The sequence below is a fragment of the Astyanax mexicanus genome, unplaced genomic scaffold (assembly GCF_023375975.1).
Source record: "Astyanax mexicanus isolate ESR-SI-001 unplaced genomic scaffold, AstMex3_surface scaffold_34, whole genome shotgun sequence".
Classification (NCBI taxonomy): Eukaryota; Metazoa; Chordata; class Actinopteri; order Characiformes; family Acestrorhamphidae; genus Astyanax; species Astyanax mexicanus.
The window spans coordinates 1,177,501-1,205,000 of NW_026040044.1; the positions used below are offsets into that span (position 1 = coordinate 1,177,501).

The following is a 27,500-nucleotide window of genomic DNA, read 5'->3' on the forward strand; positions in this document are numbered from 1 at the left end:
ACAACAGAGACGTTGCCAGTTCTGCCAGTGCTGGATAAGTGTACTGCGTTCTTTTACCACCAAGCCACTTCTCCAAAATATATCAGGACCTGTGGAATAATTGTCAAAACAGAAGTATTAAAAATGTTGCTTTTTCTTTATTTATATTTTGGATTACTTGGGTTTAATTACATCACTAAGACTAATAACTCTAATAATAAATTCATTGCCGTTATGAACGCTAAGATTGACACCTATCGCATTGAGACACATTAGGCACTAGTGGGCATTCATATTTTAGCCAGTAATATTTTATCCAATAAATAAGAGACACACACTTCCCTATATCAACCACACAGTGTCTGAATTTATCTTTTTGATTCACTGGCCAAATGTCTTCGTAGATGAAGGAATCCTGCATTTAGTTTCCAGCCAAAGTAACTTCACTTTAGCTAACTTTAACATGGATTTATTGTTTATATTTTGAACAGCGCTGTGTTTACTGTTTACATAAAGCATGTATTCATTTGAGAACTTGTCTCTGTTCTAATAAAATAACCACACACATTAGACAGTGTTCCTATCAATTCACACGTTGTTATTAAGGTACATTAATGTTAATCTCATTGATTTATTATAAGTTATATTTACCTGCTCTCTCGGCGTCCTCGCGTCTCAGGTGTCCTTGGCTGAGATGGTGCAGCATTAAAACGCGCTGTTTCAAGAGGCAAGGACGCGCTGCACTGAATACATGTTACAGTTTGTCCATAAAATGCTTTTATTCCTTTAAAATCGTTGTTTTCTCTCGCCACTTCCATTTTTCCGCTGCTCAACTTAAACCTCCTCCTTTTTCCCGGGCGAGGGTGACGTAACACTGAGCGCGTTGTCAAAATAAAAGTCGCAAAAATACCACGCTCTGAGTTTTGTAAATAAATATACGATTACTCGAGGCACAGAAAATGAATCGATCAATTTTTTTAACGGAGTAGCTCGATTTACTCGAGTAATCGCTTCACACCTAATAGAGTCAGTGATTAATAGCAAATCATTAAAAACCCTTAACAGTGCATGTTCTGTACTGTGGAGAGCCTTAAACCCAGACTGGAATTCTTCTAGGATAACATTTCCATCTAAAACATCTTGTAGCTGCACAAGAACAACCTTCTCTAAAACATTTGAAAGAAACTCTGTTTCCGACTTTCTTTTAGAGCATCAAAAGACACCTATTTTCACTTGTGCTCGGCTCTCCTGCTTATTTGTCTAGCAGCACAAGTGACGGTATTAAGCCTGGGCTCTGTTTTACACTCAGACAGCACACATTTTTCAGGAGCAACCATATCCAGAGCCAATGCACAAGAAAAATAAAACAAAGAAGTTAAACCATCAGTATTTAAAAAAGGTGAAGAGTGTAAGAAACTCAGGAACCAGGGAATTTGGAGGCACTTGCTGAATGACAGAGAAGGCAATACATAAATACAAGAGCTAGACAGAGAGACAGGTCTAACAGGCAGGAGGTCAATAACACAGACAAAAAACAGGTCAGGAAAAACAGGAATACAAGGAAATGTGTTGTATAAGAGCTGGAGAACCAGGTAATACTCAGCAGAGAGCAAAGGGAACAGAGGGGCTTATATACAGGGGGCACACCTGGGAGTAATTAAGTAATCAACCAATTAAAACTCAGGAGAGGAGGAAGAGCGTGACTGTGAGTCATTGTAGTCCACTGTGAGAGCATGCTGGGAGTTAGAGTCTTTAGGGCTAACAGGGACTAGAGCAGGCAGACTGACAGCTTCAGTTAAATGCATGTTGTTAAATGCAGCTGAAAACCGTGCAGCGGTGGACGCGTTAAAAATATGATGATGATGATGATGATGATGATGATGATGAAAAGCACAGAGCTCAACAGCACAGGGAAACAAAATTTCAAATAAAACAGGCAAATGACCTGAAAACACTGCAGAACATATCTCAGTGTTAAGGACCGGCACACCATATAACAAGACAAGATCAAGTGTGTGTCTGTGTTCTTGTGTGGGAGCAACTGCAGATTGCATAATGTTAAGAGTCAATAAGATCCAAACAGTCTTTAGCCATCGGCTTTGTGGGACAGTATACATGGATGTTAAAATCACCAACAGTTAAAACTCATTATTTGGCAAAAACTCAGCCAGCAGTTCTGAAAAGTCATTTATTGAAGTTAAAGAGTAATATTTATTATAATAATACAGTATATACTGTATATAACACTACTGACACAACAACATTTTGAAATTGGCTATTTTTACAGGCATAATAAAAAAATATTTTCAAAAGTGTGAGTGCGCACACCTGAACACAGTTTCCTCCTTATAATAAATCACAACCTGCTTATAAATGTAGCAGCTGACCCAGCCTCCTGTTCCGCCTCCGTACCGCCCACTTTTACCCATAAAAGGTCCATGCAAATCACCCAATAGATATTTAAATGAGGGATTCCCCCATTCATCCTGAGCGGGATAGTGGAGGAACGCACCGTAAAGCAGTGAAACTACAGACACTGCGCAGTAGAAGCCCTTGTTTCGGAGGTGGAGGTGAGGAAGAATGTGGGGTTTGGTGTTTCTGCAACATGTTAATAATGAAGCTCCACAACCTGAACTGTTACAGAGATTAAATAAAAGCTTTCAGATTTAAAAAGCTTTTCCAAGAGATGTGAAAATCTGTACGTGTTCATATATTACCTGATTCTGTAACAATGGTCTCTAAAACTCTGTGCCCAACTCAGCACACAGTTTAATGAGAATAGCTACTGGAAACCTAAAGCAGCTCATTAACCAGCCGTCATCACCCCCCATAAATCTGCATAATCTCTGAAAACACATTCTCACTGTATTTGTTAGTTGCTGCAATAATAATAGTAATAATAATAATGGTAATTATAATAATAATAATAATAATAATAATAATAATAATAATAATAATAATGCTGATTAAAAGATATATTTAAACAAATATATGTATATTTTATTATATTTTAACTTCTTATTTTAATCTCCGTTTTGAATCTTGATTGATACAGTATGAATTAATATACGTGAGGAAGGTTTACGCATTTACCTGCAGTTCCGTACTTCACCACATGGTGTCACTAATTCCCGCTCTCTCTGCAATCTTCTGAAGGGATACGGACGCCTCAAATCTCGCTTAAATGTGCGCTCGTTTTCACACCAAGTATTTCTTTATAAATCACAGCTCTTGCGTGAGATGTTGTGCACGCACATTTCAGACCTGTTTTTAATGCGTGCGCACACTTTATAACTGAGGCCCCAGGTGAGGTTCTCTGCAATGTGAAAATATTTTCATTATTTTATTAGTTTTAATTTTTCAGCTGGAACAGATCCAGACTCCTGAAGAATCTCAGGAGGAGGGTTCAGTCTGAACAGCAGTTCTGAAGAGAAATAAAAACAGAAACACAGCTACAGCTGCTTTACACAGATTTCACCTATTTTACCCACTTCATATTTTTAATTTACTGATTTTTAAAGATTGATCACTGGAGGGTTTAATCTTCATATGTATAATATTGATATATATTTATAAAAAAACTGCTACAAATTACTTAAAATATAAATTCTGCATTTAAAAAGAAATGTGTGATTGCTTTAATAGTGATAGTAATGTGAATTAATCAAAATTCAGTAGTTTTTGTTAAAGACAGGTTCTGATACACTATATACCTATTCTTCACGTTTACACTAAAGGAAAACCCGAATTAACCTACATCTATTTCCATGCTTACGCTACAACATTTACTAGAGTTCTACAATATCCATTTACAGGATTACTAGTGGAGTCTATTCCCAGTCCTGTAGCAGTGAAAGCACTATACTGGACCATGCTGTGGAGCTCCAGTAGTGAAGAACACAGTTCTAGCAGTCCCCATGTTACACTGCCTGCTATTACACACTCTGACCACTGGAGGGAGCCACAGCAGCACTTCAGATATTTTTACTAAATAAATAATTGTGTAATTATCTGTCTTTCACACTGTTACATGCAGGTATGAACATACAAATAAATACATCTAATACCATGACACGGTTCATATTAATAAATATAACTATAATCCTGAATACCATGAATAATTTATCAAAAAAACATTATTAAATAAAACTCAAAATGAAGTTAATCAGCCAGTCTTGGTGAACGTCTCACTGTCATCTATCACAAACCCCGCCTCCAAAAAAAATCTTAAAGAGTATATTACATAGATGATCATAACACTAGATGGAGACAGTGCACCATTGTAATAATCCTTCTTTAATTAAGGATTATATTATCTGTCTATTGTCACATTTACAATCTTCAATTAAATAAATAAAATCCTGTTTGATACAAAAATAAAAATGATACTGTTCTTATTTCCTTTAAATATATACCAGAAGTACATTATATCTGCACATATATATATTTATTATACTACCAGAACTGGATAGACTTTATAAATGCTGAGGAATGTTGAAATGTTATATATAGCAGAGGGGTTGTGCTTACTCTTGGAAACTACTTTGGTCTTGGTAGAATCACAGCTGAAAACTGATACGGAAAAGTAAATTAATTCATAATTAAATAATTAAAATGTGCAGTAAAGTGATTTAAACAGCAGTATTGTGTTTTAATTGATCTGATTCTGGTTTCAGTGGGAGTTTAGTTGTGTTACCAGAGTAAACCGGCTTCATTTAACACACAGCTGCTTCACAATATTCACTATATGAAGCATCAGGCTGCTGGATTAATAGATCAGCACTGTTTAGAATTGTTTAGATGTTTATTGTGTCTGAATTAGAATTGGTTTGTGTTAAATGAAGTGATTTAGTAGCTGCTGGGTTTAGACAGAGCAGATTAGGAGAAGGATGGATCAGTATTCAGTCTAAAAATACATTTATTCACAATAATCAAATCAAATTAAATTAAATTTATTCATATAGCGATTTTTATAACTGACTTTGTCACAAAGCAGCTTTATAGGAATGTGATCGCAGGACATAGCTTTATAGGAATGTGATCGCAAATCCTAGAAAAAATTGTGTTTAACCAGCTGCGCTTGTATCTACAAAGTAATAGTATGCATGAGGTTTTTCAATCTGGATTTAGACAAAACCATAGCACTGAAACAGCTCTACTTAGAGTAACTAATGATTTACTTTCAGCTCTTGATAGGGGCAGTAATGCCATCCTTGTACTGCTAGATCTAAGTGCTGCCTTTGACACCATAGATCACGCTATTCTACTTGATAGGTTAGAAAATCTTATAGGAATTAAAGGATCAGCCCTCACCTGGTTCAGATCTTATCTGAGAGATCGATTCCAGTGTGTTTACTTAAATAACGAATGCTCTTATCAGTCTAGAGTAAAATATGGTGTCCCTCAAGGATCAATACTGGGTCCATTACTCTTTACTCTTTATATGCTACCACTGGGTAAAATTATCCGTAGGCATGGTATTAACTTTCACTGCTATGCTGATGACACGCAACTTTACATATCTGCTAAACCCAACGAGGAGCTCTGTATAAATCAAATAACAGACTGTATTAAAGACATTAAAAATTGGATGACACACAACTTTCTCTTACTTAATTCTGATAAAACTGAGGTCCTTCTATTAGGTCCTAATATTGATAAAAACATAAATGTTTATACTGTAGACATAGACGGTCACTTAATTATACCTGGTAAAACTGTGAGAAACCTTGGGGTCATCTTTGACCCAACTCTTTCGTTTGATGCTCACATATGTAGCATAGTCAAAACTGCATTCTTCCACTTAAGAAATATAGCTAAAATCCGCAGTAAACTCTCTCTGGAAGATGCTGAGAAGCTGGTACATGCATTCATAACCTCCAGGCTGGACTACTGCAACGCGTTGTTGGCTGGAAGTCCACATAAATTACTCCATAAACTCCAGCTAGTTCAGAATGCAGCCGCAAGAGTGCTTACCAGAGCTAGAAAGTTCCATCACATTACACCTATTCTTTCATCCCTACACTGGCTACCTGTTAGATTTCGTATAGATTATAAAATACTTCTCCTGATGTATAAATCCCTTAATGGTCTGGCCCCGCATTATCTACAGGAACTCCTTACTCCTTACAATCCGCCGCGTTCACTCCGCTCCCAAGACGCTGGCCTGTTATTAGTCCCGCGCATTAGAAAAAACTATGCAGGAGGAAGTGCGTTCTTTTATAAAGCTCCCCAACTTTGGAATAGCCTCCCTATTAATATACGGGACTCAGACACACTCTCAATCTTTAAATCTAGACTCAAAACATTTCTATTTGCTCAAGCTTTTGAGTAATGTCTCATTACAATTTTCTTCCTCTTACAGCTTATCCAGCAAATATAAACCCTGTCCTAATCATCTGCTTTCTCTTTCTCTCCCCATGTCCTGAGCTGCTGCTACCAGTGCCCATCCCACTCCAGCAGAGTTTTATAAAACCATTCTAACCCCTTTTTTCTTCCCTCCCCTCTCTGTTCTCTCTCTCTATCTTTCTCACATGTGCTGAGACGCCTGGCCGGCCGGTTGGCCTGGATGTGTCCGTCTGTGGTTCCAGCTTTCAGGAATCAGCCCTGTCCTTCTACTCAGAATTATTACACAGCCCTTCTAACTTCTGCTTTTTTTTTTCTCTTCCTTTCCTTTCTGTTTTCTCTATCTATCTCTTTTACATGTATGGAGATGCCCTGTTCCTGATGTTCCCAGCCTGGCTCTCCACTGCCCGCTGTGTCGTTCTCCGGCTCTGCAACCCTGCACTGATTACCATTAACACACTCAGTATCTGTTTCTGTATTAGCCATAGCTCTATAGTTTGTGCCCATCACATTCTTATATTCATAAATTAGTACCTGTTATATTAGCCATAGTTCACATTAATTCTCTGTACAGAGCTGGAGGAGGAGGTTATATTATATTATCACATGTACCTTATATTATCACATGTTCTATCACATGTACTATTAAGGGGGGACCCATCCTCCTCTGGTCAGAAAACTCATAAATGAATGTTAAAGTCACTCTACATCCACACAGCTCTAATATATACAGGTGAAGATCTACACCAGCAGTGAATGCAGTTACAACATTCCTAGATAAAACAACAGCACCAGCATCTCAGATTACCCACAATTCCCTCTGTCCATGAACCCCTGGATCTGCAGCCTTAAATCTAAAGAGAAAAACATTAATTACCAAAAGCTAAAATAAACAAGTAAGATTTTAGTCTAGACTTAAAGATTGAGACTGTGTCTGAGTCCTGAACATATTCAGGAAGATTATTCCAGTTTATTCAGGTCATCAGAAACACACTGATATTCTAATAAATATAATTATATTATTTTAATTCATCTTTTGGTCATATGATGAAAGAGTTATAATAATAACTGAATTTAAGTAAAAATATGTTACTGTCCTTCATACTAGAGTGATAAAATACACTAAGTAATACATAAATATGATGTTTTTATATGAGCAGTAAATGTAGAAGAGCTGTTCAGATCAGTTATACTGCTCTTCTTCTTCTTCTTCTTCTTCTTCTTCTTCTTCTGGTGAAGCAGAGATTCTACACTGCAGTGATATTTACAGAGCAGCTGATCTGAAAACAGGGCTGTAGCTCCGCCCGCCCGGTGCCTATTGGCTGTAAAAGAAGGAGGGGCGGGGCTTAGAGAGAGACAGAGAGAGAAAGGGATGTGACGCAGTGAAGTAGAAAGTGAAAGTAAGTTCGGTTTCCTCCGTTAGAACAGGACAGAAGTCTGGATTCACTCGGTAAGTTCAGAAATAAAGAGATTGTAGAACAGAACTTAGACTCGGAACCGGTTCTAAAGGTTCCTCAGATCCAGAACCGGTTCTTTAAGCTCAGCTCAGAGTCTGATTACACTGGAAGAAGCAGGATCAGCATGGAGATCTGAACCGGGCCTGGATCAGACCTGGACCTGGTCTAGATCAGACCGGATAAAGAACAATCAGCTGTAACAGATCAATAATGCTGTAAACTGAAGAGAAATGCGCAGATATAGATTTATATTTATTGATCACAGTTCTGTAGTTTATGTTTATTTAAAGACTATAACTGATTAATGTGGGCTTTGATCTGCTGGGTAGTTAAAAATAGGGCGGATGAACTAGTGCTGTTCAACCAGCAGGGGGAGCAACAGAGGCAATGTGATGTCTTTTTAGTCTCATTCCCTTATATTATACATAAATAAATGTTCATTTAATAGAATTATGTAACTATAGTTTTGTAGCATTATGTAGTAATAATAATAATTAGAAATATAATAAGAAATAATATAGTAATAAAACATTATTAATATAAAACAGTAAATATTACACTAATTTAATGTTATTTCTGTACTGTTTGTTTATAAGATATGGTTTAATTAATTCTTATGAATTTATTCTAATGGCTGATCTGTTCACAGGATGTCTGCAGTGTTCAGCTGTGTGTGAATGAAGAAGAGTAAATGATGGATCTTCAGAACTCCAGCAGTGGAGCAGGACCCCCTGTCCCAAAGTAAATTAAAATTAAAAGATGAAATTTCAGAAACGTAATGCAATTCTACACATGCAAGGGAAATTCAGAAATGTGATGCAAATTCAGAAACACAATGCAAATGTAAAAAATTCAGTGCTAGTTCAGAAATATGATGCAAATTCAGAAACAATTAAAATTCTAAAATGCAATGCAAATTTAGAAATGCAAAGCAAAATTAGAAATGCTATGCAAATTTGAACTCAGTACAAATTTAGAAATGTAATGAAAATAAAAAAAAAATGATGCAAATTCCAAAATGCAAGATTAGTTGTGATGTAAAATGTTTTTAGAATGTAGAAAATGAATTAATATAATAATCTGATGTCTGTTGAGACATTAGAACATGTAGGACTCTTCTGGGATGGTTATGGAAAAGTTAGTGTGGAACCTGGGATTGAGTTTTATTTAAGGAAGTCATTACTCCACACTTTACTCTCATCATGGATCATCATGAAGATCTGTTTACAGGAGGAAGAGAGCAGCATCTCCAGCCCCCAGTGGAGTGTCTATGAAGAGTGATCGGTCCATGAAGCATCCTCCGAAGTTCAGCAGTGGAGGAGGAAGCTCTGGGTCTCGGTACATCACTGCACTAAACTACTGTTCTGTTCTGAGAGTGAAGCTCTTCAGTTCCTGATCTTTATTAAAGATGTGCTGTGTGCTGGAGTTTTACTGTGTAAACGCTGGAGTTTCACTGTGTAAATGCTGGAGTTTCACTGTGTAAATGCTGGAGTTTCACTGTGTAAATGCTGGAGTTTTACTGTGTAAACGCTGGAGTTTCACTCTGTAAACGCTGGAGTTTCACTGTGTAAACGCTGGAGTTTCACTGTGTAAACGCTGGAGTTTCACCGTGTAAACGCTGGAGTTTCACCGTGTAAACGCTGGAGTTTCACTGTGTAAACGCTGGAGTTTCACTGTGTAAACGCTGGAGTTTCACTGTGTAAACGCTGGAGTTTCACTGTGTTAAAGCTGGAGTTTCACTGTGTAAATGCTGGAGTTTCACTGTGTAAATGCTGGAGTTTCACTGTGTAAACGCTGGAGTTTCACTGTGTTAAAGCTGGAGTTTCACTGTGTAAATGCTGGAGTTTCACCGTGTAAACGCTGGAGTTTCACCGTGTAAACGCTGGAGTTTCACCGTGTAAACGCTGGAGTTTCACTGTGTAAATGCTGGAGTTTCACTGTGTAAAGGATGGAGTTTCACTGTGTAAATGCTGGAGTTTCACTGTGTAAATGCTGGAGTTTCACTGTGTAAAGGCTGGAGTTTCACTGTGTAAATGCTGGAGTTTCACTGTGTTTAATGTTAACAGAACTGAAACCCAGAGAGGAGCTTCTCCAGAACCCAGCTGTGTTTCTATGAAGAGTGACGCATCCATGAGGTATCCTCCTGATTTCAGCAGTGAACCTGTGACCTCTGACCCAAAGTGAGTCAAACATCAAACAACTCAAAAAGACATCAAAGATTTTACTGTAAATTACCTTATTAATACATATAACACACAAACACACAAGCACACACACACACACACACACACACACACACAGAGCAGTTATCCTTTATGTTGTTCCTCTGCACTGATTTCTCCAAAGAACAATGTTCTAAATCACTAAACATAAGTATATTATTGTAGGTTTATGAAGAGTCTACCCTTTTCTAATCGTTCTGTTATATCAGACAAGAAAACAAAAAAAAACAACTACAGCCTACAACTACAACTGAGACTGAATGAATAGGAATGAATAAAGTTAAAAAGATAAAAAGACAAAGTAAAAATCTCATTCACCTAGATAGGATAGTCCTTAAATTTAGTAAAGTAGAATTGTTTAAATTATTGCTAAAAAAAGTAAAGAAAACTTAATAATAATTTTAGTTGTAGGTTTATTTTAACAGATATAATATCCATGATCAGATGAAATCAAAATTAAGCTCTTGGGCATCAAATCGATTCACCGTGTTTGGAGGAAGAGAAATACTGGATATGACCCCAAAAATCTGTTAAACATGGAGGTGGACACATTCTGCTTTGGGTCTGTTTCTCTACTAAGAGAACATGAGAACTTCACAGCATTGAGGGGCTGATGAACGGATCATGTACCATAGAATTTATAATGAGAACCTCCTGACCTCAGCAGGTTTGATGGGTCTTCCAACATGACAATGACCTAAAACATACGGCCAGGGCAACAAAGGGAGTGATGCAGCCAGTCTCTGGAGCTTAAATTCAAGTTCCCAAGCAACCTTCTCAAAATCTTCAGCATTTGGAGATTTTCTGTAAAGAGGAGTGAAGCCAAAATCCCACCTGAGACGTGCAAAACCAGGTGTCCAACTAGAAGAAACGTCTGAGCTTTGTGCTTAACAACAGGTGTTTCTCCACCAAGTAATAAGTCACGTTTTGCTTGAGGATCAAATACTTATTTCACCTAATCAAATAGAAATTAAATAAAAACTTTTATTTAATGTTTTCTTCTGATTTTCTTGATATTCTGTGTTTCTCTGTCAAAATAAACCTACTTACAAAACCATCAGGGTATCAAATAAGAGTTGATTATGTTCTAGGACATTAATACAACAGTAATTAATTTTCAATAAATTAGAATATAGCTACAACATATTTTGATAAATCACAATGGAAAACTATGCTTGTTTATTCCTAAATACATTCACACTATTGCTGAATGGCACTTTTTTATCATGTCAATATTATGTTAATTTTAGAACTAATTAACATTGACATCTGTGCCTTAAAACTTTCTTATTCAACAGTGAAATCATTACAGAAAACATGTATCTGTGTGACATTATATTTGTTTATATTATTAGATTTTTACCTTTTAAGAAACATTTGGAAATGTATCGTTTAAGGCAGATGTTATCTATATTTGAGTTATTTATTTTATCCATTATTTTCTGTTACTTTTATTTTATCATTAATCTGATCTTTTATTTTCTTGTACTCTAAGCTTCTAAATCAGATATTCACAGTGTGGGTTTTCTCTTTGTCTGCAGAGAGAAGAAAATTTCCTTTAGCAGGGAAAAAGTGGAGCATATATTCAAAGTAAGTTCTGGTTTATTTTATTTATTGTATTGTTTTTTTTTTTATTTTTTTTTTATTGATTTGTATATCGTCTTAAATATATATATTATATTAAAATTTGATTCATTTTAATTCAGTTTTAAATGTAATATTTTGTATATATTTTTGTCTTCTAATTTTTTTTTTTTATAACTTGTAAACTTGATCTGCATCTCAGATCATCTCTCTCTGTACTGGAACAGCTTTACTGATCCTCTGATCTTCGTTCTTAATCAGGAGCTGCAGCAGAAATTTATCTCTCTAGTGAAGAACGAGCTGAACACATTCAAGAAGCTCCTGAGTCCAGATTACCCAGCATGCTCTGAGAGAGAGGAGGAGGATGAGGATGATCAGAGAGAGGGGGTGCTGAAGATCACACTGCACATCCTGAGGAAGATGAAGGAGAAAGACCTCGCCAACACACTAGAGAGCAGTAAGAGTTCTGGGTCATGACCATCGATACCAACCTGAGTGCTAATCTCTTTCCTCAGTGAACTCCTGCATTTTAATAGGAATAAAACAATGAACTGGATTTATTTAATCATAGGATAATGTATCACAGCATCAGCTGTAGTCCTTAAAATTTACACTTACTGGTTTTAACTCTAAAACCACTACAACTGCTACAGAAACACCATATTATAATCATTAATATTAAATTCATTATTTACTGTATCACTTTAATGCATGATCACAGCTGATCACATGATCTTTATTGTCTTCCTCTGTTATCAGAATTGGCCCTGGCGTGTCAACCAAAGCTCAAATCCACACTGTGGAAAAAAGTTCGGAGAATTAATGAAGGAATCACAAATTCTAAAACCTCAGTCCTCCTGAATCAGATCTACACAGAGCTCTACATCACACAGGGAGGGGGTGGAGAGATCAATCAGGAACATGAGGTGAGACAGATAGAAGATGCATCCAGGAAAAGGACAACACAGGAGATTCCCATCAAATGTAACGACATCTTTAAACCATTACCAGAACAGAACCGGTCCATCAGAACTGTGCTGACTAAAGGAGTTGCTGGAATTGGAAAAACAGTCTCTGTGCAGAAGTTCATTCTGGACTGGACTGAAGGAAAAGTAAATCAGGACGTCCTCTTCATTTTCCCTCTTCCTTTTAGAGAACTGAATCTGATGAAGGAGAAGAAGCTCAGTCTGGTGAATCTTCTTCAGCGCTTCTTCCCAGAAACACAAGACTTAAAACCAAGACATTATAAGAGCTACAAGATCATGTTCATCTTTGATGGTCTGGATGAGTGTCGACTTCCTCTGGATTTCCAGAACAATGAGAACTTGGTGGATATAGAAGAACAAACCTCAGTGGATGTGCTGCTGACAAACCTCATCAAGAAGAACCTGCTTCCATCTGCTCTCCTATGGATAACTACTCGACCAGCAGCAGCCAATCAGATCCCTCCTGACTGTATAGACCAGGTAACAGAGGTACGAGGGTTCAGTGACCCTCAGAAAGAGGAATATTTCAGGAAAAGGATCAGAGATCAGAGCCTTGCTGAAAGAATCATTACACACATGAAGTCCTCCAGAAGCCTCTACATCATGTGCCACATCCCAGTCTTCTGCTGGATCTCAGCCACTGTTCTAGAGAGGATGTTGGGTGAAGCAGAGGGAGGAGAGATCCCCAAGACTCTGACTCAAATGTTCACACACTTCCTGATCTTTCAGATCAAACACCGCAGCCAGAAGTACCACCATAACAGTGAGGATGATCTTGAGCAGACTAGAAAGATTATTCTGGCTCTGGGAAAACTGGCTTTCCAACAGCTGGAGAAAGGAAACCTGATCTTCTATGAGGAAGATCTGAAAGAGTGCAGCATTGATGTGAAAGAAGTGTTCGTGTACTCAGGAGTGTGCACCCAGATCTTCAGACAGGAATCTGAACTTCACCTGGGAAAGGTCTTCAGCTTTGTACATCTGAGTGTTCAGGAGTTTCTGGCTGCTTTATATGCGTTTCTCTCCTTCATCTCCAACAACAGAAATGTTCTACCTGGAGTTTTGGATTTCTCCAAAAAGGAAACGATGTCTGACTTCCTGAAGAGAGCCGTGGACGAGGCCTTAAAAAGTAAAAACGGACACCTGGACCTTTTCCTACGATTTCTTCTGGGTCTCTCATTGGAGTCCAATCAGACTCTCTTACGAGGTCTTCTGATACAGACAGGAAGCATCTCTCACAGTAAAGAGGAAGTAGTGGAGCACATCAAGCAGAAGATAAAGGAGAATCTCTCTCCAGATAAAACGATCAGTCTGTTCCACTGTCTGAATGAACTGAATGATCATTCTCTAGTGCAGCAAGTCCAACAGTACCTGAACAGAGGAGGAGGATCCAGAGGAAGAGGATCCAGTTATCTCAGTGGAGTTCCTCTCTCTCCTGCTCAGTGGTCAGCTGTGGCATTTGTGATGCTGAATTCAGAAGAGGAGCTGGATGAGTTTGACCTGAGTAAATTTCAGAAATCAGAAGAATGTCTTCTGAGGCTGCTTCCAGTGGTGAAAACATCCAGAAAGATTGTGTGAGTATTTTCATTAATCAGTGTTTCATCTGTGCTGTTTTGTATTTTATAGTATGGATTAATCTGTCCTTTTATTGATGATTTGTTGAAAAACTAAACATATTAATCAGAGGTGTGTTTCCTGAAAGCGATCAATCTTAGCAGGATATTAGAAAAGTCATTTCTATGAGTATTTCTCAGAGAGCTTTGCAACCCCAAACTTAAACAATTTAAAAGAACGTCTTTGTTGACTCCTCTGAAAAAGCTCAATCAAAATACAAACATTGATTCTCTGATGAAAACTCCAAAAAGTATATAAAGTAATTCTCTATTATGCCTAAAAAAATATTAAATATGGGGCAATCAATATCATTTTGCATATTCTGAAAAAAACACATGATCAAATTTAGGCATTTCAAAATACTTGTAAGCACACATAACTACATAAATAAACAAAACAAAATCCATTTCAATGCTCCAACCTATTATGAAAAAATGAATTGTGTACACAAAAAAATGATTTGGTCCATCAACCAATCACTTACTTAATCACTCCAACCTGCAGCCTATACACACATAGTTTCAGATAGAAACATCACAATACAAAAACATCTCTTAAGATAAAATGAACTGTTAAATTCCCCCACCTTTTGGGTTTAGGGGTAAAAGGGGAAATACAGCACTATGTATATGGAATAAACTGCCTCTGGAGACCTTAAATGTAATAAGGTATTGCCTCTGGAAAATGAGTTGCAGTACACATAATCGTGAGTAAAAACTGGTTCACTAACTTGGTTTTTGGAAGGGGCACAACACAATCTACAATTACCCGCTCAAATGCTTCATTCATGACAGGTATAGGCAAAATGGAGCTGGGGAACAACCTGGTTAGGCTTCCCAGTAGGGCTGGACCCGAATATTTCGGTATTCGGGTATTCGCTCGTTGAGTAGGTATTCAGTTTTTAATTTTGGTATTCGGATATTCGTTTTTTTCCTTTTCTAAGCTCCACCTCGCTCTAACATCACACATCACACAATTCCAAAAAGCTCAGCTGTTTGGAAGCATTTCAAATTAAGTTTACACAAGACAAAAGCAGTGTGCCAAATGTGTGATATTCAACTAGCAAACATAGCTTTATGAAGCTGCTTCTTTATGACATTAAAAGTAATGTTATACATGATAAAAAACTTGCAGGCACTTTGAAACTGATTTATATAATAAACTAGTAATGTGGCAACACTAGGGCCTAAATCAAAAATAAACCTAAAATACAGAATGATGTCTGAATGAATGTCCTCTAATCTAATATAATTTAACATGGTCTAAGAATATAAAATAATTTCTAAACAAACAAATTATTTATAAACTTATATACTATTATTACTATTTATAAACTTTATAAACTATTTTATATTGAGCTTATAGCCCAAGTGCAAAAACACAAAAATAAGTAGTACAGCTATGCACTGCACAGTTATTAAACCGAAACAGACCAACATTAACATCATTTACAATGATTTTCCTCTGCTCTAATATAATTAACAATGTTTAAGAATATAAAATACTTTCTGAACAAACGTTTTCTTTTTTTTTTTTTTTTTTAAGCAACGAGTTTTGCTACCCTGTCAAACCGTGCTACCCTAGTGTACATATAAACTTAAAAATTGTAAAACGTAATAAAAGCATTTGTAATACTCAGGCAGATAATAGCAAGGGGTTTCCAGTTTTTTAATGCACCCAAGAAGAACAGAATTACCATAAAAAATAATAAAAAATGTTTCCGTGCATGTGCACTGGTATTGAGAAGCACATTTTTTTCGACCATGGGTTGTCATGAGCCGTATTTAAGACATGCTCCCTGTAGACTGTTGGAGTGACAATCTGATGAACAGTATTTAACTTAATATTTAATTAATTTTTAAGTGTTGACCATTTGTGCATCAGCAAGCCATCATCAAGATAATGCACAACCTGCTGAACAGAAAACTTTGGGTTCTCACTTACCTTAGCAAAAAACTTATTCAGGGAAGCATCTGCTTTGTGTGCTTTGATCAAATCTCCACGGCTAAGACCGGTATCTAATTCTTCTACCTTTACTGGTTGAGACTGAACAGACTGACCTTCTGTAAAATAAACGTAAGATCAGGTAACAGGGAACTCCTCTGCATCACATACTAGAAAGGTGTCTGACAAATCCATATCATCCTGCCACTTGCGTGTCTGAGCACGAGTAACAACACTTGCAGGGTAAACAGGGTTCTCAGGATCTGAGTGGGACATAACTGGTGTTTCCACAATCTCTAAAACAGGAAAAACTTTCCCACCTGCAGCATCATTACCTAAAATAATGTGTACCCCCTCAACAGGTAAATAATCAAACACTGCTGGCTTAAAGGGACCAGAAATAAGGTCAGATACTCCATACTCAGCCCTCTACGCACAGCATATGACCCAGTAAAAGAATCAGATGTAAATGGTAAAACACTGCTTAAAATTAGAGTCTGTGCAGTGCCATTTTGAGTCTCTCAAAATGTTGACCAGTAAAACAACACCATTGTTATCCAGCCTGACCTGTCCACTTACCAGGAAAAGTTTATAGTATGCATCTTCCACAGGCTTCATAACAGGACCTCCAACAGTCACTGTCTTATGCACACGATCAATTAAAGCAACTGGCCTGGAGGAGGTTGAAGACTGCTGTCTATTTTCAGCCTCTTCAGTTTCCTCTTAAGCTCTAAACAGTTTGAAGCAATATGTCCAAGCTTGTGACAATAGTAACACTCTCACCTGTCACCAACATAAGGTAAATAACCACCAGTATGAGAAGATTTACTTCCAGTAACTAAAGAAGACTCTGAGTTATTTGAGACTGACTTAAACACCTGACGGTGTGTGAGTAAAAACCTGTCAGCAAGTACTGCAGCTTGAGCAACAGTAGAGACAGCACGTTCATTCAAATAGACAATGACTTTGTCATGGAGACAGTTTTTAAACTCCTCCAAAAGTATGAATTCACGTAGGGAGTCTAATGTAAATGCTTTGTTTGCACTGCACCATTTATCAAAAAAGAATGGTCTTTTCCCTTACAAATTCAACATGAGTCTGTGATGCTTGCATCTTCAGACCTCATAAACGTTGTCTGTATGCTTCAGGAACTAATTCATAAGCACGCAAAATTGCTGCTTTTACCACATCATACTGCGAACTATCCTGAAGAGATAAAGCAGAGCAAACCTCCTGCGCTTTACCAACCAACATTACATTGCAGTAACAGAGACGACATATCCTTAGGCCAACCCAAAGTCAATGGTATCTGCTCAAAAATGCTAAAATAGGTGTCTATTTCAACTTCCAGAAAGGGTGGAGCCAAAGACATATTTTTACTGACATCAAAAGCAGTAATGTGTGATACTACAGGGAGAGTGACTAAAGGAGGCTGAACAGGTGGATCACTAGATACTGTAGGGTTTGGAACAGGAAAAGACAGTGAATTAGGGTGGTTTGAGGCTCTTAATTCTATCTCACGCAACTGTATCACATGTTAATGTTCTAGCTCCAGCTTATGAACAGACAGCTTAAACTCATATTCTTGCCTACAGGCCTCAGCTCTACTCTTTGATTCATACCAGAGACGAGCCAAACGAAACTCCAAGGGAGCATCACCTATTATATAAAAAAAATTAGTTCCACCACAACTGTGACTTCCAATCACCTTACACACATGACATAAGTTTTACATTGCAAATACCAGACGAACGACCATCTGTTACATTCCCCCACCTTTTGGGTCTAGGGGTAAAAGGGGAAAATGCAAGACTATGTATATGTAATACGGTGCCTGTGAGTGGGATGGAAGGAAGGCCAGAAACAGAGCTTTGCAAATTTAGAAGCTTTTACTGACAAATATGCAAGAATTTACAATTCCAGTATTTACAAAGACAATCCAACATTCAAGGGCGTGAACAAAAGTGGATAGAGATATATTTACAATGTCTATTGAACATAAAAGAAAAGTGTAGGAATGTTAACAGCCTATGGTGGACTACGGAGAGTGCCAAAGAAAAGAAAATAACAAAATGCTAACCTGCCTAACCCAAGTGCTAACCTCAACCAAAAATGCATAAATTGGCACCTGCCCCTTACCAAGTGTGTCTATACAAAGAGTATACATACGTGATGCAATGGATGGTGCCCATAACCTCTCCAACCATGTGGGCAAACAGCTTGTCTGAGCTACTTAGAGAGATAAGAGAAAACTCCCAGCACAGAACAGTACTTTACACACTATACAACTCTCTCAGCACAGAACACCCCTTTCTGCAACACACACACACACACACACAAACACACACACACACACACAATCACAATCACCTCTTTTCAAATCAGAGAGCCCGCCTTCTCCCTATGTGGACTTCACCCCATTGGTAGAACAGGTGTTGATTATTCCGCCAACAAAGTGCACACACCTGGAGAGAGAGAGTGGCTCATGACAGAGGAGGGAAGAAAACAGAAAGAACAAAAAAGACGTGCCTTTGTGTACGTAACATTAACAAACAGGTTGAAAAAACATATATACATATTTTGTATATATAGTTTGCATTACTGTTTTGTTTTCTTAAAACTGTCTTTAAAACCTGTTCTGAATTGAGTTTTAAATATTTTTGTAAACCACGTTGAATTGTCTCTGTGTATAAAAGGTGCTATACAAATAAACTTGCCTTGTCTTATGGAAGTGATGAAGAATGGCTAACACTGGAAGTAAGAGGTCATCACTTAAGATCACTTAATATGAAATGAACAAACAGGTTAAAAAATATAATAATATAATATAATCATTTAATATGTAATTTAATATACGATCTTATCGAATTAACCACAGAAATACAAAATAATAATTGAACTGGGACCAGAACTGGCAGCCTCTGGTGTTTAAGATCACAAAGTTCTTTAGTTAAGTAAATGTTTGTGAAACATTCTTTAATTAACCATAAATCTTAAGTATGAATTTATCAACTACTTAGCATTAAAAGCTTCTGGGAAATGGACCCCTGCACAGTAGAATTGAAAGTTTCTATTAAGGGCTTCGCAATAAAAATATGTTTTAGGCAGATTGATGTATTCAGTGTCAATATTATTCTTTAATTTAATAATTATTCATAATTGGGCAGCAGTTTCAATATTCTTAACAGTATACTCAAGTCATTAAGTACAGCTTCTTCTTTCATCTGATGTATTCTGTCAATTCAGAAGTGCTCTACCATCTAAATGTTTTGTTTGAAATGCAATAACTGGATGACAGTGTACACTTAATGCAATTAAACTCTTTGTGTGCAATTAAAGTATAATTAATACAAAGAGTTGTTCAAATTTAGGATTAGTGAGCAGTTTACTTTTTCACAAGAATAAGCTCTTCACTTTTCCAATAAATAAACATAATCACTGGGACTGTGAAATTCAGTACTTACATTTTTACATCCATTTTTTTATCCAGATTTTGACAGTGGTATCAAAACATGAACATGTTCACAGTAAATTACTGAAAGAAAAATAGAAGGGTGTATTGATATAATTTTTTATTGTATGAAATTTAGACTAAATATATTTGAAGATGAAAATATGATAGTACAATGTTTAAAGAAGCTCTGTGTGTGATGGTTAAATTCTGTTCTCTGAGGAGGTTTCTCTTTCTCTCTGCAGGGTGTATGATTGCAGTATTACAGAGAAAGGCTGTTCTGCTCTGTTTTCAGTTCTGAAATTAAACCCCTCCCACCTGAGAGAACTGAGTCTGGCCTACAGTAAACCAGGAGATTCAGGAGTGAAGCTGCTCTCTGAAATACTGATGGATCCACTTTGTAAACTGGAGAAACTACAGTGAGTGTTATTGCTGTTGTTGATTCTCTTTATTCCTTGTATTTCACAGCAGTTTGTGTTGAGTTTTCTTCTCTCTACAGGCTGGACTTCTGCAGTATTACAGAGAAACACTGTGCTGATCTGGTTTCAGCTCTGAAATCAAACCCCTCAGAGCTACGAGAGCTGAATCTGAGCTACAATAAACCAGGAGTGAAGATGATCTCTGGTTTACTGGAAGATCCACACTGTAAACTGGAGAAACTACAGTGAGTGCTACCCTGCAACCTGAAACATTAATTAATATTCATTAGAATCTGCTTTTGATTACCATCTCTCATTCATATAAACATGAATTATACAAGAGTAACAGCAACTGAACAGATATATTATGGTAACTGTATTGGGTACACATAGGGTGAGTGTATGGTTCCCTGCCAACTACTTGCCAAAGTTAAATAAGCTAAATGTGCTTCATTGCAGAGGGAACATTTGAGGAAGTTGGTAGCAGTGAAAACAGACATAAACAGACTTCAAACACACTTTAAATTTAACTTAATTCAATTTTATACTGTTTATAATGAAGTCTGTCACATGCTTAGCTTTTAATTAGCTGGAATCAAATCAGAATTTCTTTTTTTGTAATAAAGTAACAATAGGTTCTGCTGTGAAAATGCTGTGATATTTAGTATTTATTTTTTTTAGGTCTTCAGTAGCAGCTTGGAAAACTTTTTGGCTTTGTCCAAAATCAGATAAACAATTTAACACTTTAAATTCTATACTAGTTTTAGCTTCATAAATTGAGTCAGAGAGAGAGTACAGTAGGTCATGCTGCTTCTCCATCAGCAGGTAGAGTCTAAAAGAGAGAGAGAGAGAGAGAGAGAGAGAGAGTGTACAGTAGGTCATGCTGTTTCTCCATCAGCAGCCAAAGTCTAAGAGATAGAGAATACAGTAAGTCATGCTGTTTCTCCATCAGCAGCCGGAGTCAGAGAGAGGGAGAGTACAGTAGGTCTTGCTGTTTTACGTCTGTTAGCTGATGTATCAGATTTGAGGATCTGGAGCATGCTGGCTGCAAATGATGCAGACACAATTTTAAGTATTGTTTAATTATCTACCTAATTTCAGTATCTAAATATGCGCTGTGTTACACAGTAGAAGATAAATATGTGTTTAAACTGTTAGTGAGATTTGTCCTTTTCTCTACAGGCTGGAATTCTGCAGGATTACAGGAAAAGACTGTGCTGCTCTGGTTTCAGCTCTGAAATTAAACCCCTCCCACCTGAGAGAACTGAATCTGAACTACAATAAACCAGGTGATTCAGGAGTGAAGCTGCTCTCTGATCTACTGAAGGATCATCACTTTAAACTGGAGAAACTACAGTGAGTTACTGATTTCCTTTAGCTTTACAGAAACATAGTGAAAAATAAAAATAGATTATACAAGTTAAATCTTACTATTTTCTCTTCAAAGGATCTGTGACTCTTCAGAATTACGTGAACTAAGTTTTAACAACCAAAACTTAGGAGAATTAAGAGTGAAGCTGCTCTCTGATCTACTGGATGATCCTCACTGTAACCTGGAGAAACTAGAGTGAGTACTGAACTACACACCTGTTTACACACACCTAAAGTCTGTAACGGGACGGTCAGGGATCGGACCCAAGCGCAGAGAGGAAAACCCGTGAAAACAGGGTTTTAGTTATTTATTTATATATTTATTTATGTATGTATATTTATTTATCTGTACTTTATTATGTATGTATTGTATTACTTTTATGTGTTTTGGCAAGTGATTTTGCAACTGCCCAGACCTGGGTTCGAACCAGCAGTCTCTGGGTTACTAGTCCAACACTCTATCACTGCACCACCAGGAGAGTGCAGGTGAGGGCTGGAATTACGCCCTTTAAAGCAATACAAGAAAAAGGCGGGAAAACAAACAAAGGAGACACCATGCGGTGTGGCTCAAACTAAAAAACTCTTCCCAAAAAACAAATAAACTTAAATTCCCTTTATTTCTTTTCAGGTAGGTGGTGAACAATTCCACTCTACCAATCTTATTGCCAGCCCTTTGTCTAAGGCTTAGGAGGCTGTTTGTTTTGCCTTGGCTGGTCTTGACTTGATTGGGCTTTACTTGACTGAACTTGACTTGACTTGACTTGACTTGACTGGACTTGACTGGACTTTGCTTTGCCTTTGTCTTTGCCTTTGCAGTAGTCTTTGCCTTTGTCTTTGCCTTTGCCTTGGGAGTGGTCTTTGCCTTTGTCTTTGTCTTTGTCTTTGCCGTTGTCAGAAGAATACCATACCGGTCAGCACGCAAAAAGGTGTGACAAAGGCAAGCAGAAAGTTCAGCCTTATATAGAGGAACCAGCAGGTGTGGATGGTTGGACCTGATTACCTCCTGGAACTCTGGGATTTGGAGTCTCCCTGGGGAACAGTGCCACGCCGCTGCCACCCTCTGCTGGCAGCTGGCGGTGCAGCCTGACCCCTTACAGGACCCCCCCTCCTAGGGACGGCCCCAGAAGTCCCCAAACCAGCCGCACGGTCCCTGCGGAACTCCCGAATGAGTTCAGGATCCAAAATATGGCGTGTCGGAACCCAAGACCGCTCCTCTGGCCCGTACCCCTCCCAGTCAACGAGGTACTGGATGCCGCCCTGCACCTGGCGACAGTCCAGAATGCGGCGGACAGTGTGTGCCGGGGAGCCATCAACAAGTCGAGGCGCAGGAGGTCGGGCCGGAGGGGGTCCCATTCCACAAACAAAGGGTCTAAGGCGAGAGACATGGAAAGTGGCATGAATCCGCATGGACGGTGGGAGACGCAACCGATAGGTGACCGGGTTTATGCGTCTCTCCACCTTGAACGGTCCCACAAACCGTGGAGCCAACTTTTTAGACTCCACCCGAAGAGGAAGGTCTTTGGCAGACAGCCAGACCCGTTGGCCTGGACGGAAAGTCAGTGCACCACGCCTCTTGCGATCAGCTACACGTTTCCTTGCCTCAGTCACGGTCAGGAGGGATGCACGGGCTTTCTGCCATGCCCTTCGGCACCGGCGCACAAAGTGTTCCGCAGCAGGTACCCCAACCTCTCGTTCTTGGTCAGCAAACATGGGCGGTGGGTACCCAAACTGGCACTCAAAGGGTGACATGCCCAGGGACGAGTGCCAGAGGGTATTATGAGCGTATTCCGCCCAAGGTAGATGGTCATCCCAAGAAGAGGAATTGGAGGAGCTCAGACACTGTAGGGTCCTTCCCAGGTCCTGATTGACCCTTTCAGTCTGGCCATTGGACTCAGGGTGAAAGCCAGAAGAGAGACTTACTGAGGCTCCCATAAGCCGGCAAAAGGCCTTCCAGAAACGACTGGTGAACTGGGGTCCTCGGTCAGACACCAGATCACTAGGCATCCCATGCACTCTGACCACATGATGTAGAAGGAGTTCCGCAGTCTCCTTGGCCGATGGGAGTTTGGGTAGCGCCACAAACTTGCAGGCCTTGGAGAAGCGGTCTACAAGGACCAGGATAACGGTGTTACCTCTGGAGGGGGGCAGCCGCAGTAACGAAATCCAGAGAGACATGGGACCATGGACGTGTGGGGACAGGCAGAGGATGGAGAAGACCCTGTGTCGAGACCTAGGAGTCTTATTTCGTGCGCATACGTCGTATGAGGCTATAAAGGCCCGAAGGTCTCTTTCCATACTAGGCCACCAAAATCGCCTGCGCAGGAATTCCAAGGTCCTGGTCACCCCTGGGTGCCCTGAAAAGGGAGATGCATGCCCCCAGGACATGACCTGGTTCCTGACAGCTTGAGGAATGTAAGCCCTACCAGGCGGTCCATCTCCAGGGTCTGGCACTTGCTGGAGGGCATCTTGTATGATACCCTCCAATTCCCATCGAAGAGGAGCCAGGATTCGAGGCGGTGGGATGATGGGTTCTGGAGCAGGATCAGACTCCGGAGGTGCCCATAGTCTGGATAGGGCATCTGGCTTGAGGTTCTTGCTCCCTGGCCTATAAGACAGCAGGAAATCAAAGCGACTAAAAAACAATGCCAACCGAGCTTGCCGGGGGTTCAGCCGCTTGGCCTGCTGGATATAGGCCAGGTTTTTGTGGTCTGTCCATACCACAAAGGGGTGTTTGGCCCCCTCAAGCCAGTGCCTCCACTCCTCAAGGGCAAGCTTGACTGCCAGAAGCTCCCTGTCCCCAACATCATAATTGCGCTCGGCTGGGGTGAGCCGGTGCGAATAAAACGCACATGGATGGAGCTTCTTGGATGGACCCAGGCATTGGGAGAGTACCGCTCCCACACCAACTTCAGAGGCATCTACCTCAACGACGAATGGTTCCTCAGGATCGGGCAGCTGGAGGACAGGGGAAGACGTCAACCTGGCCTTTACCTCCTCAAAGGCCTCTTGAGCCTCGGTGGTCCAACGGAATGGACCTGGGGTCTTCCAGGTTAGGGCAGTGAGAGGGGCTGCCACAGAACTGAAATTTCGCACAAAGCGGCGGAAGAAATTGGCAAACCCCAGGAACCGCTGCACCAAACGGAGAGAGGTAGGACAAGGCCAGTCCGCCACAGCTCTTATTTTGGCTGAGTCCATGCGGATGGTGTCCTTGGACACCACAAAGCCTAGAAAGGACACAGAGGAGACATAGAACTCTGACTTCTCCAGCTTTACGTACAGACGGTTCTCCAGAAGCAGCTGGAGAATCCGTCTGACATGCCCAATATGCTCCTTGAGGGACTGGCTGTAAATAAGTATGTCGTCAAGGTAGACATATGCAAAACGACCGAGGGCCTCCCTCAACACCTCATTAATGAAGCGCTGGAAGACCAAAGGGGCGTTCATGAGACCAAAGGGCATTACGCGGTACTCGTAATGCCCTGTGGGGGTGATGAAAGCTGTTTTCCATTCATCCCCCTGCCTAATGCGTATCAAATTGTAGGCACTGCGCAGGTCCAGTTTGGTGAATATAGTGGCTTGCTGCAGTGCCTCAAATGCAGAAGACATAAGAGGCAGGGGTGGCGGTCTTTGATGGTGATAGAGTTGAGGCCCCTATAGTCAATGCACGGGCGTAGGCCCCCATCTTTCTTTCCCACAAAAAAGAAGCTGGCTCCGGCAGGAGAGGACGATGGACGGATAAAGCCAATCTCCAATGCCTCCTTAATATACTCATCTAAGGCTGTTCGTTCAGGAGGTGAGAGTGCAAACAAGTGCCCCCGGGGAGGTGTGGTACCTGGGTGGAGGTTGATTGCACAGTCAAACTCCCTGTGGGGTGGTAAGATGTTGGCCTTGGCTCTACTGAAGACCTCCTTGAGATCCCAATATTTCTCTGGGACCCCTTTGAGGTCCAGTGTCTCTGTACCTAGGGTGACAGATGCCTTGGGAGTAGACCCCACATTGCCCAGACAGTGGCCCCTGCACCGTGGACCCCAGCCATACACCGACCGAGTGGACCAATCAATATGTGGATTGTGCTGTTCCAGCCAAGGAAACCCCAGTACTAATTGTAGTTGGGGGGCTTGGGTTATGTAGAGCACAATTCTCTCGCAATGAGAACCCAAACGCATGGTGATTGGTACAGTACGGTGAGTAATATGGCCGGTACCCAGGGAACGACCATCTATGGCCATAATAGGCAGGGGCCGTTCTAGGGGTTCCAAGGGAACACCCAGGCTAGTTGCCAATGAGGCATCAAGAAAGCACCCTGCAGCCCCTGAGTCCACAAAGGCAAGCAGGGTGGTTTGATGGTGGGGTTCCATGCCAGATTGACTTTTACTTGGAGCCCCAGGGCAATGGAGGATGAACTTAGGCCCTTCACCGGTCCTCCGGACCGGGAAGGGCCGGAGCATTTCCCGATGGCCGAGCCCTGCTGCGGGACCGCCGGGCAGCTACAGAGTGGGAGGGTGGTGTCTGGGCAGGGAGGCAGGCACCTCCCAATTGCATAGGCTCTGGCTGCTCCTTCGCTGGGCGCCAGGGAGGGTGAAAGGATGAGGCCCTAGAAGTGCCTTTCCGATCCAGGTCCCTCTGACGCAGGCGGTTGTCAAGACTAATGCGTGCGTCATAGAGACCTGAAAGTGTAGATGGTAGCTCTCGGGTGGCAAGCTCATCCTTCAACCTGTGGCTGAGCCCTTGCTGGAACACAGCCTTAAGTGCTTCCTCGTTCCAGCCACTCTCTGCGGCCAGAGTACGAAACTCAATGGCATAATCTGCCACTGAGCCAGAGCCCTGGGAAAGGGCCAACAAACGGGTGGCCGCTTCCTTGCCTCCAACAGGGTTGTAAAATGTCTGACGCAGGGCCGTCGCAAATCCCACAGCTGTTGCACAGTCTGGGGAGTTCTGCTCCCACAAGGCTGTAGCCCAAGCCAACGCCCGTCCACTTAGCAGAGAGATCACGTAAGCCACCTTGGATCTCTCTGTTGGGAAACGGGATGGCTGTTGCTCAAAAACCAATGAGCATTGGAGCAAGAACCCCCTACATCCATCTGGATCCCCAGCGTACCTTTCGGGATTAGCCAGTTGAGTATTTGCTTGTACAGGGATGGGTTCTGTGGGGGGAGGCGCCCCGCTAGGCTGGACAGGAGGTGCCCCAGTGCTAGGGCGCAAGGTTTCACCTATGGCCGTCAGCTGCTGGGCCATCTCCTGCAGTAGCTGGTCATGGCGCCCTAGAGCAGCCCCCTGGTTTTGCAGGGCTAGCTTAATTTGTTCCATCTCTGCTGGGTCCATAGTTGGTCACACCTTTCTGTAACGGGACGGTCAGGGATCGGACCCAAGCGCAGAGAGGAAAACCCGTGAAAACAGGGTTTTATTTATTTATATTTAATTATTTATATATTTATTTATGTATGTATATTTATTTATCTGTACATTATTATGTATGTATTGTATTACTTTTATGTGTTTTGGCAAGTGATTTTGCAACTGCCCAGACCTGGGTTCGAACCAGCAGTCTCTGGGTTACTAGTCCAACACTCTATCACTGCGTCACCAGGAGAGTGCAGGTGAGGGCTGGAACTACGCCCTTTAAAGCAATACAAGAAAAAGGCGGGAAAACAAACAAAGGAGACACCATGCGGTGTGGCTCAAACTAAAAAACTCTTCCCAAAAACCAAATAAACTTAAATTCCCTTTATTTCTTTTCAGGTAGGTGGTGAACAATTCCACTCTACCAATCTTATTGCCAGCCCTTTGTCTAAGGCTTAGGAGGCTGTTTGTTTTGCCTTGGCTGGTCTTGACTTGATTGGGCTTTACTTGACTGAACTTGGCTGGACTTGACTTGACTTGACTTGACTTGACTTGACTTTGCTTTGCCTTTGTCTTTGCCTTTGCAGTAGTCTTTGCCTTTAGGCTTGTTCGAGATGCGGCTGCGCCTCGCCTTGCTGGTCAGCGAGAGCAGCCGCGTGCAGGTGGGCGGGGTGGAGAAGCGGAGAAGTCAGGTCGGACAGTCTCCACCTGCAGCCCACGTGAACAACACAGGATCTCGCGATGAATGCGCTGTTTGTTTACTTCTGGTGTGAATAAAATCGCAAAAGTGA

General features: G+C 40.4%; 1 protein-coding gene and 1 long non-coding RNA gene across 2 annotated transcripts in view; one reads left to right on the forward strand and one right to left on the reverse strand.

Moving 5' to 3' along the window:
* LOC125790039 (uncharacterized) overlaps positions 1–14,121 on the reverse strand; it is a 280,980-nt gene extending 266,859 nt beyond the window's left edge. Inside the window, exon 1 of the long non-coding RNA XR_007429990.1 lies at positions 14,071–14,121. This is a non-coding gene — a long non-coding RNA (uncharacterized LOC125790039). The remainder of the gene's footprint in view (positions 1–14,070) is intronic.
* LOC111190008 (uncharacterized) overlaps positions 1–27,500 on the forward strand; it is a 751,666-nt gene that overhangs the window by 585,676 nt on the left and 138,490 nt on the right. Inside the window, exon 31 of the mRNA XM_049473126.1 lies at positions 21,446–21,565. Coding sequence (XP_049329083.1) covers positions 21,446–21,565 — 120 coding nt within the window. The remainder of the gene's footprint in view (positions 1–21,445; positions 21,566–27,500) is intronic.